Source organism: Leucoraja erinacea, unplaced genomic scaffold (genome assembly GCF_028641065.1).
Source record: "Leucoraja erinacea ecotype New England unplaced genomic scaffold, Leri_hhj_1 Leri_68S, whole genome shotgun sequence".
NCBI classification, from domain to species: domain Eukaryota; kingdom Metazoa; phylum Chordata; class Chondrichthyes; order Rajiformes; family Rajidae; genus Leucoraja; species Leucoraja erinaceus.
Window position 1 is genome coordinate 304,122 of NW_026576608.1, and position 21,074 is coordinate 325,195.

Here is a 21,074-nt window from a genome sequence, read left to right on the forward strand (position 1 = left end):
AGCATGGACCGCCATTTAATATGATCATGGCTGATCATCCAACTCAGTATCCCGTACCTGCCTTCTCTCCATACCCTCTGATCCCCTTAGCCACAAGGGCCACATCTAACTCCCTCTTAAATATAGCCAATGAACTGGCCTCGACTATCCTCTGTGGCAGAGAATTCCAGAGATTCACCACTCTCTGTGTGAACAAAGTTCTTCTCATCTCGGTTTTAAAGGATTCCCCCCTTATCCTTAAGCTGTGACCCCTTGTCCTGGACTTCCCCCAACATCGGGAGCAATCTTCCTGCATCTAGCCTGTCCAACCCCTTAAGAATTTTGTACGTTTCTATAAGATCCCCTTTCAATCTCCTAAATTCTAGAGAGTATAAACCAAGTCTATCCAGTCTTTCTTCATAAGACAGTCCTGACATCCCAGGAATCAGTCTGGTGAACCTTCTCTGCACTCCCTCTATGGCAAGAATGTCCTTCCTCAGATTTGGAGACCAAAACGGTACGCAATACTCCAGGTGTGGTCTCACCAAGACCCTGTACAACTGCAGTAGAACCTCCCTGCTCCTATACTCAAATCCTTTTGCTATGAAAGCTAACAAGTTGTCCAACAACTTTAGGCTGTGCACGCCACACGAGAGAAGAAGGGGAGGGGAGGGGAGGGGAAGGAGGGAAAAAGCAGGGACTGCCTGAAATTGGAGAGGTCAATGTTCATCCCGCTGGGGTGTAAACTAACCAAGTGAAATATGAAGTGCTGTTCCTGTTCCTCCAATTTGTGCTGGGCCTCACACTGGCAATGGCGGAGAGACCCAGGACAGAAAAGTCGGATTGGGAATGGGAGGGGGAGTTGAATTGTTGAGCAACCGGGAGATCAGGTTGGTTATTATGAACTGAGTGGAGTTGGCGGAGTGAACCGAACTGTGCCAGACCAGAGCAATGTCTTGCACAGTTGCAAAAGAACATTGCAACTTCTATACTTCACATATTTACTACATCCACTGTACCCGATGTGGCCTCCTGTACATCAGTCAAACCAAGGGCAGACTCGGCGACCATTTCAACAAACACTTATGCTCTGCCCACCAAAGCCTGTCAGATATCCCGGTCGCTGGAGGATGCTTCCACTAGTGGGAGAGTCTAGGACCAGAGGACACAACCCCAAAATAAAAGGATGTACCTTTAGAAAGGAGATGAGAACAAATGTATTTCATCAGAGGCTCATGAATCGGTGAAATTCATTGCCAAAGAAGGCTGTGGAGGCCAAGTCAATGGATTTTTGTAAGGCAGAGACAGATAGGTCCTTGATTAGAGGCAGATGTCAGGGATTATGGGAAGAGGGCAGGATAATGGGGTTGAGAGGAATAGATCAGCCATGATTGTGTGGCAGAGTAGACTTCATGGGGTTGTTTTTCTTAAGGGGTTGGACAGGCTAGATGCAGGAAAATTGTTCCCAATGTTGGGGAAGTCCAGAACAAGGGGTCACAGTTTAAGGATAAGACGGAATTATTTTAGGACCGAGATGAGAAAAACATTTTTCACACAGTGGTGAATCTGTGGAATTCTCTGCCACAGAATGTAGTTGAGGCCAGTTCGTTGGCTATATTTAAGAGGGAGTTAGATGTGGCCCTTGTGGCTAAAGGGATCAGGGGGTATGGAGAGAAGGCAGGTACGGGATACTGAGTTGGATGATCAGCCATGATCATATTGAATAGCGGTGCAGGCTCGAAGGGCCGAATGGCCTACTCCTGCAACTATTGACTATGTTTCTATGTATCTATGGCTGATAGCTTTCTCCTTGTATCTCAGCAGAGATCCAATTATTCTCATAAGCCTCTGCTCACAACTACCAACGGGCCTTTGTCTTTGGTCCCAGATACACAGTGGGAGGAGATAATCCAAGGAAGGGTTCATCCTTCAATGACCTTGATATTCATTCTTCGGGTTACACCATGGCTGCGTGAATCCTTCAGCATCGATTATCTATATATCTCAACACTATAATCGGCACGATGTACACCTCTCCCTGCTCAACGTCAATAAATAAATCTTTACATATTTCTGAGGCAGAGAATAAAAAGCTCGGCTATAGGCCCCTGGTTGGTTATTAAAAGCTGATTCCAGCATTCTCTGAGCTGTGTAGACACTGCATGCCTTGCAGTCAGAAACTCTGCAACTTGTGTAATCTCATTTATTTTTATGTGCAATAAAGTGGAAAATGGCTGGAACATCATTTGAAATAGCTGATAGACGAGGTTAGGTGTTATTAAAATAAATTAAAAATTGATTTCTGCCCAATGCACGGGCAATAGCGATTTCATGGACTTTTAGATTTAATATTTCTGCGATTTAATAATACTGATATAAGGTAGCCTGTTTTCTGTCTCCCGTGATGTGCCGGCTTTAGTTACTGCCTGTCCGTGAATATGGAAGAGGGATCTTGCTCTTTTATTGGGCAGTGTAAGACAAGGAGAGTTACGCAGGAAGAAAAGAGAAGTCATTTTGTCCTTCACATCTAGACCCACAGGAAAATAATCCCACGAGGCCGGCTTTGATCACGATACGATGCGATAGAACTTTATTCATCCCAGGAGGGAAATTGGTCTGCCAACAGTGGTAAAAACACAACATGATGCATGAAACTGGAAATGAAAGTGACGAGGGGAAAGTCCAGGACTGGGGACGTGCAAAGATACGGAATGGTACCATTCGGCGCTGCCGTTTACGCACAGCCGGTTCGCCTTTTCGGGGCGTAAGGGTTAGGGTTTCAGGGTGTTACAGTTAGGGTTTCAGGGTGTTAGGGTTAGGGTTTCAGGGTGTTAGGGTTAGGGCTAGGGTTAGGGTTAGGGTTAGGGTTAGGGTTAGGGTTAGGGTTAGGGTTAGGGTTAGGGTTAGGGTTAGGGTTAGGGTTAGGGTTAGGGTTAGGGGTTAGGGTTAGGGTCAGGGTCAGGGTTAGGGTTAGGGTCAGGGTTAGGGTTAGGGTCAGGGTTTAGGGTTAGGGTTAGGGTTAGGGTTAGGGTTAGGGTTGGGTTAGGGTTAGGGTCAGGGTTAGGGTTAGGGTCAGGGTTAGGGTTAGGGTTAGGGTCAGGGTTAGGGTTAGGGTTAGGGTTAGGGTTAGGATCAGGGTCAGGGTCAGGGTTAGGGTTAGGGTTAGGGTCAGGGTTAGGGTCAGGGTTAGGGTCAGGGTCAGGGTCAGGGTCAGGGTTAGGGTTAGGGTTAGGTTTAGTGTTAGGGTTCGGGTTCTGATGAGTACAGATATTATAAACGGAGGCGCTAAAACGGCGGCGGCGAAATGTACCCGACCCCAAAGATGGGGGGGGGGGGCGAGGGTAGTCAGTCTACCCCACAGTAGATGGTGTAGATGGTGAACAGGAAGGGAGAGAGGACTCTGAGTTGCTTGCCACCATGTCCCAGACACAGTTCTGTAGCCTGACATACTGTGGGCGTCCAGTCAGGTAGTTGGTGATCAATGGAGCATCCACTCGCATCGTCCAAGCATCTTCAGTGCAGGCTAGATGGTATTAAAGGCACTCACAAAATGTAGACTTTCAACCCCTTAAACATAGAAACATAGAAACATAGAAAATAGGTGCAGGAGGAGGCCATTCTGCCCTTCGAGCCTGCACCGCCATTCAATATGATCATGGCCCGGGTGCTGGACTGTACACAAAGCCCAGCTGGTGGGCCAGCTGAGGAGTTTTGGTATCCAACTCATGAACCGATGATCGGTCATGAGAAGGAGGGGTGGTGGTGGTGTCGGCGGTAAGCGAAGGTCCAAAGGTCGGACAGCTGGCCGGGCTGCTGACCGACGGGGCCACGGGCGAGGCGCTGCTGCTGCTGCTGCACTCCATGGGCTGCACTACGTCGGGACGGGCGAGGTGGGGGCCGGACGCGACGCTCCGACCCGACAGTCCTCTCGACCCGAGTAGTAGCAGTCAAACACGGGACAAGGGCGGTCCCGTATGGGACAAACCAATTTAGTCCAATATACGGGATGTTCCGGCTAATATTAAGGCAATTAAAAACTGCATGGATGAACTACAACAATTGTTCATCCCAGTTTGGCAAAAGAAAAATCAGGGAAGGTAGTGCATCCGTGGATAACAAGGGAAATCAGGGATAGTATCAAAACAAAAGATGAAGCGTACAAATTAGCCAGAAAAAGCAGCCTACCAGAGGACTGGGAGAAATTCAGAGACCAGCAGAGGAGGACAAAGGGCTTAATTAGGAAAGGGAAAATAGATTATGAAAGAAAACTGGTAGGGAACATAAAAAACTGACTGCAAAAGCTTTTATAGATATGTGAAGAGAAAAAGATTAGTTAAAACAAATGTTGGTCCCTTTCAGTCAGAAACGGGTGAATTGATCATGGGGAACAAGGACATGGCAGACCAATTGAATAACTACTTTGGTTCTGTCTTCACTAAGGAAGACATAAATAACCTGCCGGAAATAGCAGGGGACCGGGGGTCAAATGAGATGGAGGAACTGAGTGAAATCCGGGTTAGCTGGGAAGTGGTGTTAGGTAAATTGAATGGATTAAAGGTCGATAAATCCCCAGGGCCAGATAGGCTGCAACCCAGAGTACTTAAGGAAGTAGCCCCAGAAATTGTGGATGCATTAGTGATAATTTTTCAAAACTCTTTAGATTCTGGAGTAGTTCCTGAGGATTGGAGGGTAGCTAATGTAACACCACTTTTTAAAAAGGGAGGGAGAGAGAAAACGGGGAATTACAGACCAGTTAGTCTAACATCGGTAATGGGGAAACTGCTAAAATCAATTATTAAAGATGGGATAGCAGCACATTTGGAAAGTGGTGAAATCATTGGACAAAGTCAGCATGGATTTATGAAGGGTAAATCATGTCTGACGAATCTTATAGAATTTTTCGAGGATGTAACTAGTAGAGTGGATAAGGGAGAACCAGTGGATGTGTTATATCTGGACTTTCAGAAGGCTTTCGACAAGGTCCCACATAAGAGATTAGCATACAAACTTAAAGCACACGGTATTGGGGGTTCAGTATTGATGTGGATAGAGAACTGGCTGGCAGACAGGAAGCAAAGAGTAGGAGTAAACGGGTCTTTTTCACAATGGCAGGCAGTGACTAGTGGGGTACCGCAAGGCTCAGTGCTGGGACCCCAGCTATTTACAATATATATTAATGATTTGGACGAGGGAATTGAATGCAACATCTCGAAGTTTGCGGATGACACGAAGCTGGGGGGCAGTGTTAGCTGTGAGGAGGATGCTAGGAGGCTGCAAGGTGACTTGGATAGGCTGGGTGAGTGGGCAAATGCATGGCAAATGCAGTATAATGTGGATAAATGTGAGGTTATCCACTTAGGTGGCAAAAACAGGAAAGTAGATTATTATCTGAATGGTGGCCGATTAGGAAAGGGGGAGATGCAACGAGACCTGGGTGTCATGGTACACCAGTCATTAAAAGTAGGCATGCAGGTGCAGCAGGCAGTGAAGAAGGCGAATGGTATGTTAGCATTCATAGCAAAAGGATTTGAGTATAGGAGCAGGGAGGTTCTACTGCAATTGTACAGGGTTTTGGTGAGACTACACCTGGAGTATTGCGTACAGTTTTGGTCTCCAAATCTGAGGAAGGACATTATTGCCATAGAGGGAGTACAGAGACGGTTCACCAGACTGATTCCTGGGATGTCAGGACTGTCATATGAAGAAAGACTGGATAGACTCGGTTTGTACTCGCTAGAATTTAGAAGATTGAGAGGGGATCTTATAGAAACTTACAAAATTCTTAAGGGGTTGGACAGGCTAGATGCAGGAAGATTGTTCCCGATGTTGGGGAAGTCCAGAACAAGGGGTCACAGCTTAAGGATAAGGGGGAAATCTTTTAGGAAACCGAGATGAGAAAAACTTTTTTCACACAGTGAGAGAGTGGTGAATCTGTGGAATTCTCTCCCGCAGAAAGTAGTTGAGGCCACAGTTCATTGGCTATATTTAAGAGGTAATTTGATGCGGGCCTTTGTGGCTAAAGGGATCAGGGGGTGTGGAGAGAAGGCAGGTATGGGATACTGAGTTGGATGATCAGCCATGATCATATTGAATGGCAGTGCAGGCTCGAAGGGCCGAATGGCTTACTCCCTGCACCTATTTTCTATGTTTCTATGTTTATAATGGCGGGACAGTTGGCAACCCTAATGCCGCCATATGGAGAACATGCAAACTTCACACAGACAACATCCAAGGTTGGGATTGAACCAGGGTCTCTGGCCCTGTGAGGCAGCAGTCCACCCGCTGAGCCACTATGTCACCTTAACAAAGAGAAATTGGGGCAAAATGTGATCTCCAACTTGGCAGATGGTGGCCATTTTCCGTGGCCACGCCAAAAGGTCTTCCTCCGATTAGTTAGTAGATCATGCGTTTGGATGAAGCCACAGATAAATAATGAGGAGAAAAACTGCTGACGCTGCTAAATCCACCAAGAGCAAAACGCAACTGCGCATTTTACATCTCCGCAAAACATTGTCACCTGAAAGCTTTCCTGACATCAGACCCATCATTTGTAAGGTGGCACGATTTATCAAAGGAGAGCAGGAGGAAGGGGGAAAGAAATGTCCTTGATGTGTGCAAGTTAAGAAACAGAATGGTAATCCTTCTTTGATCAATTTGCTGTTGAGACGTGTGCGCCTTTGGCAAGACGAACATTTATTGCTCACCCAGCTTCTTCAATGCTCTGGTTGCCACTGGGCATGCTGAGCTTCAATAGCTATTCCTTGGCATCTGTAGTGTGTGATCAAAATCACTGCGCTGCCACGCCGTTAGGTTGAAGCTTATTATTGCACTGTGCCAAAGAACAGTGAAAAGCTTCATTTTGCATGCTGTCGAATCAGATTTGATAATACTGTATATAAATACAGTCACATTGGGTGGTGGGTGTATGGAACATAGACACATAGAAAATAGGTGCAGGAGGAGGCCATTTGGCCCTTCGAGCCAGCACCACCATTCATTGTGATCATGGCTGATCGTCCCCAATCAATAACCCGTGCCTGCCTTCTCCCCATCTCCCTTGATTCCATTAGCCCCCTGGGCTCTATCTAACTCTCTCTTCAACATGGAAACATAGAAGCATAGAAAATAGGTACAGGAGTAGGCCATTCGGCCCTTTGAGCCTGCACCGCCATTCAATATGATCATGGCTGATCATCCAACTCAGTATCCTGTACCTGCCTTCTCTCCAGACCCCCTGATCCCTTTAGCCACAAGGGCAACATCTAACTCCCTCTTAAATATAGCCAATGAACTGGCCTCAACTACCTTCTGTGGCAGAGAATTCCAGAGATTCACCACTCTCTGTGTGAAAAATGTTCCACAAATTCACAACTCTCTGCGTGGAAAAGGTTTTTCTCACCTCAGTCTTAAATGACCTCCCCTTTATTCTAAGACTGTGGCCCCTGGTTCTGGACTCGCCCAACATTGGGAACATTTTTCATGCATCTAGCTTATCCAGTCCTTTTATAATTTTATGTTTGCATAAGATCTCCCCTTATCCTTCTAAACTCCAGTGAATGCAAGCCTAGTCTTTTCAATCTTTCCTCATATGACAGTCCCGCCATCCCAGGGATCAATGTCGTGAACCTACGCTGCACTGCCTCAATCACAAAGATGTCCTTCCTCAAATTAGGAGACCAAAACTGTTCACAATACCCCAGATGTGGTCTTACCAGAGCCCTATACAACTGCAGAAGAACCTCTTTACTCCTATACTGAAATCCTCTTGTTATGAAAGCCAACATTCCATTAGCTTTCTTCACTGCCGTCTGTACCTGCACAGTCTGAAGAAGTGTTTCAGATTCAGATTCAGATTCAGATTCAGATTCTGCCCGAAACGTTGCCTATTTCCTTCGCTTCATAGATGCTGCTGCACCCGTTGAGTCTCTCCAGCACTTTTGACTACCGCCAACTTTCAGCGACTGGTGTACAAGGACACCCAGGTCTCGCTGCACCTCCCCCTTACCTGACCTAACCCCATTGAGATAATAATCTGCCCCCTTGTTTTTGCCGCCAAAGTGGATAATCTGGAACAAGCTGCCAGAGGAGGCATGTGTAGGAAGGAACTGCAGATGCTGGTTTACACAAACTGCTGGAGTAACAGCAGAACAGGCAACATCTCTGGATACAAGGAATGAGTGACATTTCGGGTCAAGACCCATCTTCAGACAGGCACACATACGATAACATAATTTAGAAGATATTTGTGAGTAGGAAGAAACTGCAGATGCTGGTTTATACCGAAGATAGACACAAAGTGCTGGAGTAACTCCACGGGTCAGGCAGCATCTCTGGAGAAAAAAGGGTGGGCGACATTTCGGGTCGGAACCCTTCATCAAACTCTTAGGAGACATGACATTTGGACAGGTGCATGGATAGGAAATGTTTAGAGGGATGTTGGGCATACGTGGGAATTTGGGGCTTGCTTAGATGAATGTCTTGGTCCACATAGTTGAGATGGGCCAAAGGGCCGTATCTGTGCTGTGTGACTGTATCACCAATCAAACTCGTGCAATAGAGTTGAAAGTAAAGATACAGAGTGCAGAATATAGTTCTCAGCATTGACAAATCGGATGCGCATCAGTTCCATAGACAAAGCCCAATGTCCACAATGGGGTAGAGGCGAATCGGTTAATAGTCAATAGACAATAGGTGCAGGAGGAGGCCACTCGGCCCTTCGAGCCAGCACCGCCATTCAATGTGATCATGGCTAATCATCCCAAATCAGTACCCCGTTCCTGCCTTCTCCCCATATCCCCTGACTCCGCTATCTTTAAGAGTCCTATCTAGCTCTCTCTTTAAAGCATCCAGAGAACTGGCCTCCACCGCCCTCTGAGGCAGAGATTCCACAGACTCACCACTCTCTGTGAGAAAAAGTGTTTCCTCGTCTCCGTTCTAAATGGCTTACTCATTCTTAAACTGCGGCCCCTGGTTCTGGAGAGTGATTTGAATGAGCAATGAGCGTTTCGGGTCGAGACCCTTCTTCAGACTCTTCCTTCTCTCCATTGTCCCATTCCTTCTCTCCAGAGATGCTGGCTGTCCCGCTGAGTTACTCCAGCGTTTTGTGTCCACCTTCGATTTTGAACCAGCATCTGCAGTTCTTTCTTACACATTGAAGCATTGCATATGGATATGCAGGGAATGGAGGGAGATGTATTAAAAGACAAATATTATTCTAAAACAAAGCGTCTTCGCTCAGTGACTCTTCGATCAAACCACTTCAGCCATCGTGGGAGGACATTGCAAGAATCAATATTGCTACAATCAGTTTAACTGGAGCTGTTGGCAAGAGTCTTGGCCAAATGGTGGTGTTTATATCAAGGCCAGGTGATTGAAGATGTACTATTCAGTGAAACACAATTTTGAGCTTTTGTAGGTTGCTCTCAAGACTGGAAATTTGATTGGTCACCTTAGAGCACGAGTGGGCTGGTATCTGAATCCGTGCTGAGGAAGTCAATCTGTGCATTAAATTACGAGAGGCATTGAGGGTTGAAACTTATTCCCAGTGCGGAAATGGCAGAGACTAGAAGATATTGCCTGAAGGTGGGAGAGTGAATATCGCCTGGTTGAAACCCTTACTCATCGAGTCATAGAGTGATACAGTGTAGAGAGAGGCCCTTTGGCCCAACATGCCCACACCAGCCAACAATGTCCCACCTACACTAGTCATAGAATGATACAGTGTGGAAACAGGCCCTTTGGGCCCATCATGCCCGCACCGGCCAACAATGCCACCTAATAGTCCCACCTGCCACTTATTCATCCCTCCAGAATGTCCTACAGTACCTGTCTAACAAATGTTTGGATAGGCAATTACTCCTCAGGCAGCTTGTTCCATACATGCTCAGATCACACAGTTTTGGCTCCAATCTGAGGAAGGACATTATTGCCATAGAGGGAGTGCAGAGACGGTTCAACAGACTGAATCCTGGGATGTGTCTTATGAAGAAAGACTGGGTAGACTTGGTTTATACTCTCTAGAATTTAGGAGATTGAGAGGGGGTCTTATAGAAACTTACAACATTCTTAAGGGGTTGGACAGGCTACAGGAAGATTGTTCCCGATGTTAGGGAAGTCCAGGACAAGGGGTCACAGCTTAAGGATAAAGGGGAAATCCTTTAAAACCGAGATGAGAAGAACCACACAGAGAGTGGTGAATCTCTGGAACTCTCTGCCACAGAGGGTAGTTGAGGCCAGTTCATTGGCTATATTTAAGAGGGAGTTAGATGTGGCCCTTGTGGCTAAGGGGATCGGGGGTATGGAGAGAAGGCAGGTACGGGATACTGAGTTGGATGATCAGCCATGATCATATTGAATGGCGGTGCAGGCTCGAAGGGCCGAATGGCCTACTCCTGCACCTAATTTCTATGTTTCTATGTTTCAATTTATATACAACTCCCTGACAGTAGTTTATTAAATAATGACGTTTCTTGGCCCAGTGAAACCCGATAGAAGTATTGTCATATGTGAAAAGGAGTAGAATTAGGCCATTCAGACTATCGAGTCGACTCCCCCATTCAATCACGGCTGATCATGGCTGATCTATCACTCGCTCCAAAGACCCCATTTTCCTGCCTTCTCCCCATGAGAGGCATGGAGAGGGTAGACGGTCACAACGTATCCCCAGGGTGGGAACGCCAAAGACCAGGGGGCATGGCTTTACGATGAGAGGGGCAAAGTTTAAAGGAGATGTGTGGGGCAAGTTTCTTTACACAGTGGGTGCCTGGAACTCGCTGAGTGCATGGGTGGAGGAAGTTGATACGATAGGCACATGGATATGACAATAGACAATAGACAGTAGGCCATTTGGCCCTTCGAGCCAGCACCGCCATTCAATGTGATCACGGCTGATCATCCACAATCAGTACCCCGTTCTTGCCTTCTCCCCATATCCCCTGACTCCGCTATTTTTTAAGAGCCCTCTCTTGAAAGCATCCAGAGCACTGGCCTCCACCACCCTCTGAGGCAGAGAATTCCACAGACTCACCACTCTCTGTGAGAAAAAGTGTTTCCTCGTCTCCGTTCTAAATGGCTTACCCCTTATTCTTAAACTGTGGCCCCTGGTTCTGGACTCCCCCAACATCGGGAACATGTTTCCTGCCTCTAGCATGTCCAAGCCCTTAATAATCTTATTTGTTTCACATGTCTTGTGTTTGCCCATCATTGAGCTCTTCTGAAGCCACCAGTGTTTAGTACATTAGCATCACCTGCAATCCCCATGAGACAGGTCGTCAAGTCAGGAGAGTTTATTGTCATGTGTCCCAGATAGGACAATTAAGTTCTTGCTTTGCTGCAGCACAACAGAATATTGTAAGCATAAATACAGAACAGTTCAGTTCAATATACACATAAATGAACAGATAAAGTGCACTAGGCTGTTACAGTTCAGAGTCTGTTTGTTGGTGAGTTTAATAGCCTGATGGCTGTGGGCAAGTAGCTGTTCTTGAACCTGGATGTAATAGATTTCAGGCTCCTGTACCTTCTTTCCGATGGTAGTGGAGAGATGAGTGTGTGGCCAGGATGGTGTGGGTCCTTGATGATGTTGGCAGCCTTTTTTGAGGCAGCGACTGCGATACATCCCCTCGATGGTGGGGAGGTCAGAGCTGGTGATGGACTGGGCAGTGGTCACTACTTTCTGCATCCTTTTCCGCTCCTGGGCGCTCAAGTTGCCGAACCAGGCCTCCATTAGTTTCCTTTTACTCTTCAATCTTATGCCTTCCCACTACCAAACTGACTGCAGTCTTCTCATTGCTGAGGGAACCAACCACCTATCTGAAAGCATATCTGAGGAAGGATGTGCTGGTGTGACAGAGGGATCAGACGAGAATGATCCCAGGGATGATTGGGTCCATGATGAGCGTTTGACGACACTGGGCCTCTGCTCGCTGGAGTTTTGCAGGATAATGAGGGACCCTGTGGCGGCGCCTAAGGGTCGTGCCATTATACTGCTGAACCCCTTCGCACGGGAGTGGTGCAGTCCGGAGGCGGCCCTCAGCCGGAGGGTTTAAAAGGCAGGGGTTTGGGTGCCATCTTCCTCTGGTTTCGTCTTCCCTTCAACCGGGAGGAATAAAATAAAGGTGCTTCTCAAAACACTGGACTTCGTGCCTCCTTTCGAGACCCACGCGCCACATTGGTGACCCCGACGTGATGCGTGGGTCTCGAAAGGAGGCACGAAGTCCATTGAAACTTACCGAATAGTGAAAGGCCTGGATAGAGTGGATGTGGAGAGGATGTTTCCACTAGTGATGGAAATATAGGTCCAGAGGTCATAGCCGCTAAATAAACGGACGTTCCTTTAGGAAGGAAATGAGGAGGAATTTCTTTAGTCAGAAGGTGGTGAATCTTTTGAATTCATTGCCACAAAAGGCTGTGGAGGCCAAGTCAATGGATATTTTTTAGGTAGATTCTTAATTACATAGAAACATAGAAACATAGAAATTAGGTGCAGGAGTAGGCCATTCGGCCCTTCGAGCCTGCACCGCCATTCAATATGATCATGGCTGATCATCCAACTCAGTATCCCGTACCTGCCTTCTCCCATACTCTGATCCCCTTGGCCACAAGGGCCACATCTAACTCCCTCTTAAATATAGCCAATGAACTGGCCTCAACTACCCTCTGTGGCAGAGAGTTCCAGAGATTCACCACTCTCTGTGTGAAAAAAGTTCTTCTCATCTCGGTTTTAAAGGATTTCCCCCCTTATCCTTAAGCTGTGACCCCTTGTCCTGGACTTCCCCAACATCGGGAGCAAATCTTCCTGCATCTAGCCTGTCCAACCCCTTAAGAATTTTGTAAGTTTCTATAAGATCCCCTCTCAATCTCCTAAATTCTAGAGAGTATAAACCAAGTCTATCCAGTCTTTCTTCATAAGACAGTCCTGACATCCCAGGAATCAGTCTGGTGAACCTTCTCTGCACTCCCTCTATGGCAATAATGTCCTTCCTCAGATTTGGAGAACTAAACTGTACGCAATACTCCAGGTGTGGTCTCACCAAGACCCTGTACAACTGCAGTAGGACCTCCCTGCTCCTATACTCAAATCCTTTTGCTATGAAAGAGTGGATGTTGGGAGGATGTTTCCACTAGTGGTGGAATCTAGGTCCAGAGGTCATAGCCTCTGAATAAATGGACGTTCCTTTAGGAAGGAAATGAGGAGGAATCTCTTTAGTCAGAAGGTGGTGAATCTTTGGAATTCATTGCCACAAAAGGCTGTGGAGGCCAAGTCAATGGATATTTTTTAGGTAGATTCTTAATTAGTATGGGTGTCAGGGGTTATGGGGAGAGAGCAGGAAAATGGGGTTGAGAGGAAAAGATAGAGCAGCCATGACTGAGTCAGGGGATATGGGGAGTAGGCAAGAACGGGGTACTGATTGTGGATGATCAGCCATGATCACATTGAATGGCGGTGCTGGCTCGGAGTGCCGAATGGCCTCCTCCTGCACCTATTGTCTATTGTCTATTGTCTATTGTCTATTGATGCCGGGCGGAGTAGACTTGGTGGGCTGAATGGCCTAATTCTGCTCCTATCACTTAATAATTTGTGAAGCCAAAATATATAAATTATTTTCTCTCTGTCGCTCTTCGACCAAATTCCTTCACTCACTGTGGGAGGATATAAACGTGCCTCAAAGAATCAATATTGCTAAAAGCAGTTTAGCTGGAGCTGATGGCAAGAATCTTGGCCAAATCGTGTTGTTTATATTATTGCCAGAAGAGTGAGGATGTGTTATTAAGTCAAATATGATATTGACCATTTCATGGTTGTTCTCACCACTGGTAATTTGATTGTGCACTTTCGAGCAGAAGGGCTTTTCGAGTGGTCAGTGTCCGACACAAGACACGCTAGAGGCAGGAAATATGTTCCCGATGTTGGGGGAATCCAGAACCAGGGGCCACAGTTTAAGAATAAGGAGTAAGCCATTTAGAACGGAGACGAGGAAACACTTTTTCACACAGAGAGTTGTGAGTCTGTGGAATTCTCTGCCTCAGGGGGCGGTGGAGGCCGGTTCTCTGAATACTTTCAAGAAAGAGCTAGATAGGGCTCTTAAAAATAGCAGAGTCAGGGGATATGGGGAGAAGGCAGGAACGGGGCATTGATTGTGGATGATCAGCCATGATCACATTGAATGGCGGTGCTGGCCTGAAGGGCCGAATGGCCTACTCCTGCACCTATTGTCTATTGTCTATTGATACAGGAGCTAGAAAGGGTCCACCACCAGACTCAGGAACAGCTTATTTCCTTCTGTTATGGGGCTTCTGAACGGGCCTTCCATAAGCTAAGATACTGTCTAATTCACCTCTACCCCATTGCCGATATTGGGCATTATTTCTGGAACTGTTGCGTTACAATGCTGAGAACGATATTCTGCATTGTAGCTTCCCCTCTGCTCTACCTATTGTGTTTGAGTTTGACTTGATTGTATTTACGTATAGTATTATCTGATCCGATCGGACAGCGTGCAATACAAAGCTTTTCACTGTACTTTGGTGTACGAGAAAAATAATAAGCTGAAGCCAATGGATTGCTTGAAGAAAATGTCAAGACAGCCATATGGATAGGAACGTTTTGGAGTGATATAGACAATTCAATTGCGGGCAAATGGGATCAGCTTGGATGGGGTATCTGAGTTGGCATGGACGTTGGGCTGAAGGGCCTGTCCCAGTGTAAGATGTCCCTGCATGATATGAATTGCATGCTCTATGATGATACAACAACAGGTAAAAGATATTTGAACAGGAACATGGATAGGAAAGGTTTAAAGGGATATTGGTCAAATTTGGGAAGAATAGAATAGAATAGAATAGAATAGAATCTATTTGCCCCGCAACCAGGGTTGGTGGTATTTGGGTTTGGTACATGATGGTACACTGCTTTAGTTACATACCACTAATTACACAGATCACCGTAGCAACTATATTCGATTGTAATTGAGTATGCAGCAGGAGGAGTTTTTAACATAGAAGGACAAAAGCGCGTAACATATAAGCAGGGCATGTACCGGCACGCGCCTCAAGGCCGCCATTTTCTCACCTCCGCCATTTTCTCAAGGTGAGACTAGTTCAGGGATGGCGCAGCAGTAGAGTTGCTGCCTCACAGCGCCAGAAACCTGGGGTTGATCCTGACTGCGGGTGCTGTCTGCACGGAGTTTGTACGTTCTCTCCGTGATCGCGTGGCTACGGTTGCTCCGGCTTCTTCCCACATTCCGAAGACGTACAGGTCTGCAGGTCAATTGGCTTCCGTAACTCGGCACCTCGTGTGCAGGATAGTTCTAGCGTGCGGGGATCGCTGGTCGGCACCGAACCGGTGGGCCGGAGAACCTGTTTCCATGCTGTATCTCCAAACTAAACCGGCTTGGTCAACAGACAATAGACAATAGGTGCAGGAGTAGGCCATTCGGCCCTTCGAGCCAGCACCGCCATTCAATGTGATCATGGCTGATCATCCACAATCAGTACCCCATTCCTGCCTTCTCCCCACATCCCCTGACTCCACTATTTTTAAGAGCCCTATCTAGCTCTCTCTTGAAAGTATCCAGAGAACCGGCCTCCACCACACTCTGAGGCAGAGAATTCCACAGACTCACAACTCTCTGTGAGAAAAAGTGTTTCCTCGTCTCCGTTCTAAATGGCTTACTCCTTATTCTTAAACTGTGTGGCCCCTGGTTCTGGACTCCCCCAACATCAGGAACATGTTTCCTGCCTCTAGCGTGTCCAAGCCCTTAACAATCTTATATGTTTCAATGAGATACCCTCTCATCCTTCTAAACTCCAGAGTGTACAAGCAAAGCTGCTCCATTCTCCCAGCATATGACAGTCCCGCCATCCCGGGAATCAACCTAGTGAACCTACGCTGCACTCCCTCAATAGCAAGAATGTCCTTCCTCAAAGTAGCAGACCTAAACTGCAAACTGTTCGGTGTGAGCAAGTCGGGTCGAAGGGCCCATTTCCGCGCTGTATGACTCTGTATGCCGCTGTCGAAAGAACGATGAACTGATGCAGAAAAACAGGGGTCAGACAAAAACTAATGAGCTCTTTTTTCTCTCTCTCTCCCGCTTGCAGTGTGGAGCACGACTTCAGACAGCAGGAAGGCAGGTTTCATCGAGTCCTGAGCTCCCTGGAGACAGAGGCGGGCCAAAGCGCCGAGCTCCCTTCCACACCCAGTAAACAGGACGACTCACCCAAGCCTCGGTTGGCAGCTAGGACTGAGCCGAAAAAATCTAAAAGGAAATGCTTTTGGTTCTTGTGAACTTCGGAACTTACCGCTGACGGACTGATGTAGAGGCCAGTGCAGAAGTCGGCTCCCTGTTTCCCACCTGACCACCACGAGCTTGGAGCCTCCTGCACCGTTGAAGCCAGTGAAATCCATGAGGTGACCGTTTTCGGAACACCAGCTTTTTTGAATTATCAGACAAATTTCCGCAACGGAGAAACAAAAAGAAACTATGCAAAAAAAAAAGTGTTCTACACATCTGCAGGGTGTCATTTAAGAATGCTCTATTTCCAACGTTAAATGTAATTGTTTAACATTGCTATTAAACACGTTTGTACAAAGGGGTCGGAGGGGAGGAGGTGAAGGAAGCTTGAGATGAAGACCGTCGAGCTCACCAAACATAGAGACATAGAAATGATAGGTGTAGGACTAGGCCATTCGGCCCTTCAAGCTAGCACTGCCTTTTCAATGGGCAATAGACAATAGGTGCAGGAGTAGGCCATTTGGCCCTTCGAGCCAGCACAGCCATTCAATGTGATTATGGCTGATCATCCCCAATCAGTACGCCCGTTCCTGCCTTCTCCCCATATCCCCTCACTCTGCTATCTTTAAGCCCTATCTAGCTCTCTCTTGAAAGCATCCAGAGAACCGGCCTCCACCGCCCTCTGAGGCAGAGAATTCCACAGACTCACAAATCTCTGTGAGAAAAAGTGTTTCCTCATCTCCATTCTAAATGGCTTACCCCTTATTCTTAAACTGTGGGCCCTGGTTCTGGACTCCCCCAACATCGGGAACATGTTTCCTGCCTCTAGTGTGTCCAAGCCCTTAACAATCTTCTATGTTTTCATATGATCATGGCTGATCAAAATCAGTATTCCGTTCCAGCCTTCTCCCCATATCCCTGATTTCCTCAGCCCTAAGAGCTAATTCTAACCCACTCTTGAAAAAGGTGGGTAAAGGACAGTTCAGTCACGAAACATCACCCATCCTGTTTCTCCAGAGATGCAGCCTGAAGGTCCTGTCCCACTCACATGGCCTTTTCAGTGACTGCCAGCACCAGTCAGTATTCAGTATTGTCATTTCACTGAGTACTTACACACACAGAAGAAACGAAAACATTGTTTCTCATCAGTTACAGTCAGTGCAGTTAATAAAAACAGAATAATTACATACGACTTTAAAATTAACATATCTAAAATAGGCCTAAAATTGAGTTAAAAACAGAAAACATAGACATAGACAATAGGTGCAGGAGTAGGCCATTCGGCCCTTCGAGCCTACACCGCCATTCAATATGATCATGGCTGATCATCCAACTCAGTATCCCGTACCTGCCTTCACTCCATACCCCCTGATCCCCTTAGCCACAAGGGCCACATCTAACTCCCTCTTAAATATAGCCAATGAATTGGCCTCAACTACCTTCTGTGGCAGAGAGTTCCAGAGATTCACCACTCTCTGTGTGTGAAAAAAGTTCTTCTCATCTCAGTTTTAAAGGATTTCCAGCTTATCCTTAAGCTGTGACCCCTTGTCCTGGACTTCCCCAACATCGGGAACAATCTTCCTGCAACTAGCCTGTCCAACCCCTTAAGAATTTTGTAAGTTTCTATAAGATCCCCTCTCAATCTCCTAAATTCTAGAGAGTATAAACCAAGTCTATCCAGTCTTTCTTCATAAGACAGTCCTGACATCCCAGGAATCAAATTCGGCCCTTCGAGCCTGCACCGCCATTCAATATGATCATGCCTGATCATCCAACTCAGTATCCTGTACCTGCCTTCTCTCCATACCCCCTGATCCCTTTAGCAACAAGGGCCACATCTAACTCCATCTTAAATATAGCCAATGAACTGTGACCTCAACTACCCTCTGTGGCAGAGAATTCCACAGATTCACCACTCTCTGTGTGAAAAATTAGTTTCTCATCTCGGTCCTAAAAGATTTCCCTCTTATCCTTAAACTGTGACCCCTTGTTCTGGACTTCCCCAACATCAGGAACAATCTTCCTGCATCTAGCCTGTCCAGATATTCAGACTGAACAGTGGCTTTGCTTTGACAGGTGCCTAGCTGTCAAAGTATAGGCGAGGTTAGATGTGTCGGTGTATGATATATAGGGAGGGGACACAGTCCGTTAACCAGTCTTATTGCCTGTGGGGAAGAAGCCGTGTAGCATCCTGCTGGTTCTGCATCTGATGCTCCTGTACCTCTTCCCAGATGGCAGAATGGAGAAGATGTGGTGTGAAAGGTCGCCGAAAACTTTCCACAAGTTGAAAATTCAGCGGAGACCAGAAAGACGTTACGACTGTTTGGGTGACCTCTCACGACCATACAGGCGATGCCTGGCGACATGTTGCGGGGTGTTACCAGGGGGCATGTGGTCATGAGAGGTCGCCTGTACGGTCGTGAGTGGTCTCCTAGTCACCCAAACAGTTGTAAGCGTCTTTCTGCTCGCCGCTGAATTTCCAACATGTTGAACATTTTCGGCGACCTGTGACGGGTGCCGGCAGTCGCCGAGAAGGTCACGTCAGTGGGACAGGCCCTTTATTTACTCCAGCACTTTGTGTCTATCATCGAGTGTACTGTCGGTTCAGAATACAGATTGCTTAGGTCCATGAGGAACCATGAGTAGAAGTGAGACACAAAATGCTGGAGTAACTAAGCGGGACAGGCAGCATCTGAGGAAGGACATTATTGCCATAGAGGGAGTGCAGAGACGGTTCACCAGACTGATTCCTGGGATGTCAGGACTGTCTTATGAAGAAAGACTGGATAGACTTGGTTTATACTCTCTAGAATTTAGGAGATTGAGAGGGGATCTTATAGAAACTTACAAAATTCTTAAGGGGTTGGACAGGCTAGATGCAGGAAGATTGTTCCCGATGTTTGGGAAGTCCAGGACAAGGGGTCACAGCTTAAGGATAAGGGGGAAATCCTTTAAAACCGCGATGAGAAGAACTTTTTTCACACAGAGAGTGGTGAATCTCTGGAACTCTCTGCCACAGAGGGTAGTCGAGGCCAGTTCATTGGCTAGAAACACTCGGCAGGTCAGGCGTGTACGAGTTGGGCCTGTTTCCGTGCGACATGACTCCATGACACGTTAAACCTGCCTGATGAGACAACAGGGGCCGTCCCACTTGGAGGATTTTTTTTGGCGACTGCCGGCATCATTGACTGACGTATGAGGCGGCGCGATGGCGCATTGGCGCGCGGTGTTTTTTCAAGTGTTTTCGCAACGTTTTATTTGTCGCCGCTGGATTTTCAAAAATTCAAAATCTTTTGGCGACACTGATATGATGCTGGCAGTTGCGGGGAAAAAATCCCCAAGTGGGACAGGGCCTTACCTCTCAAACATGCACACTCAAGGGTGCCGATGAAGGGAACTTTAGACGTGATTACTACGAGAGAGCTAGATAGGGCCCTTAACATTAGCGGAGTCAGGGGATATGGGGAGAAGGCAGGAACTGATTGGGGATGATCAGCCATGATCACATTGAATGGTGGTGCTGGCTCGAAGGGCTGAATGGCCGACTCCTGCACCTATTGTCTATTGTCTATTGTCTATTGACAAGTGCACCACACTGAGTAACTTAACCACAGAGGATAGCGGGAAGCACTCACTTTTCCAGCCTCTTCAAATGAGCCACGTCCCTTTGTTCTCTGTGAGAGTCAATGACGTACTGAGAGGTTTTTAGTATGGAGAAGCTTCCCCGCTGACCACTCTCCTCAGCTGATGCATCCGCTATAAATCTCTGTGTTGCCGTGCGGTCGCTGAGAGGAGGATGGGTGAAGGTTAATGGATAGGCAGACATAGTACAGGGGACAGAGGAGCTGGTGTCAGGCAGAGCAATCGTTTCAAAAATCGATGAAAGGACACAAGGATCAAGTGCTTCTTCCGCCAAAGTTAGATCCGCGGATTGCAGGACAAAGCAGGCGGCTTGATTTGCCCGGGTCCACCGCCCTCGATATTTATCCCCTTCACTGCCTGCTGCAGAGTGTGTTCCATCTCCAAACTGCACTGACAATAGCCAATAGACAATAGGTGCAGGAGCAGGCCATTCGGCCCTTCGAGTCAGCACCGCCATTCAATGTGGTCATGGCTGCCTGCGACACCTACCTAATCACCACCCTCCACCGCTGGGAAGGACAAAGGTGGGGACACATCACTGGCAGGTTCTCTTCCAAGTTGCAGGAAAGATATTGTTAAATCGGAAAGGGTGCAGAGTGGATTTACAAGAACGTTGCCAGCACTCGAGGATCTGAGCTGTCTATCTCTATAGACAATAGACAATAGACAGTTGCTCCGGCTTCCTCCCACTTTCCAAAGATGTACAGGTTTGCAGGTCAATTGGTTTCCCTAACTTGGCACCTTGTGTGCAGGATAGTTCTAGCGTGCGGGATCGCTGGTCGGCACCGAACCGGTGGGTCGAAGAGCCTGTTTCCATGCTGTATCTCCAAACTAAAGATTGGTAAATAGACAATAGGCATACTTTTTCATCGGCCTTTGGACCTCTTTGAGAGGAGGATGGGTGAAGGTTAATGGATAGGCAGACATAGTACAGGGGACAGAGGAGCTGGTGTCAGGCAGAGCAATCGTTTCAAAAATCGATGAAAGGACACAACAATTTATCAAGTCCTTCTTCCGCCAAAGTTAGATCAGCGGATTGCAGGACAAAGCAGGCGGCTTGATTTGCCCGCGTCCACCGCCCTCGATATTTATCCCCTTCACTGCCTGCTGCAGAGTGTGTTCCATCTCCAAACTGCACTGACAACAGACAATAGACAATAGGTGCAGGAGCAGGCCATTCGGCCCTTCGAGTCAGCACCGCCATTCAATGTGGTCATGGCT

At 47.2% G+C, this 21,074-nt stretch overlaps 1 protein-coding gene across 1 annotated transcript in view; it reads left to right on the plus strand.

Annotated features, from left to right (window-relative positions):
* The window catches only part of LOC129694490 (INSYN2B protein-like), a 97,485-nt gene extending 80,834 nt beyond the window's left edge, over positions 1 to 16,651 (plus strand). Inside the window, exon 3 of the mRNA XM_055631207.1 lies at positions 16,078 to 16,651. Within this exon, the coding sequence (XP_055487182.1) occupies positions 16,078 to 16,264 (187 nt within the window). The 3' untranslated portion in view covers positions 16,265 to 16,651. The remainder of the gene's footprint in view (positions 1 to 16,077) is intronic.
* The last annotated feature ends 4,423 nt before the right edge of the window (positions 16,652 to 21,074 follow it).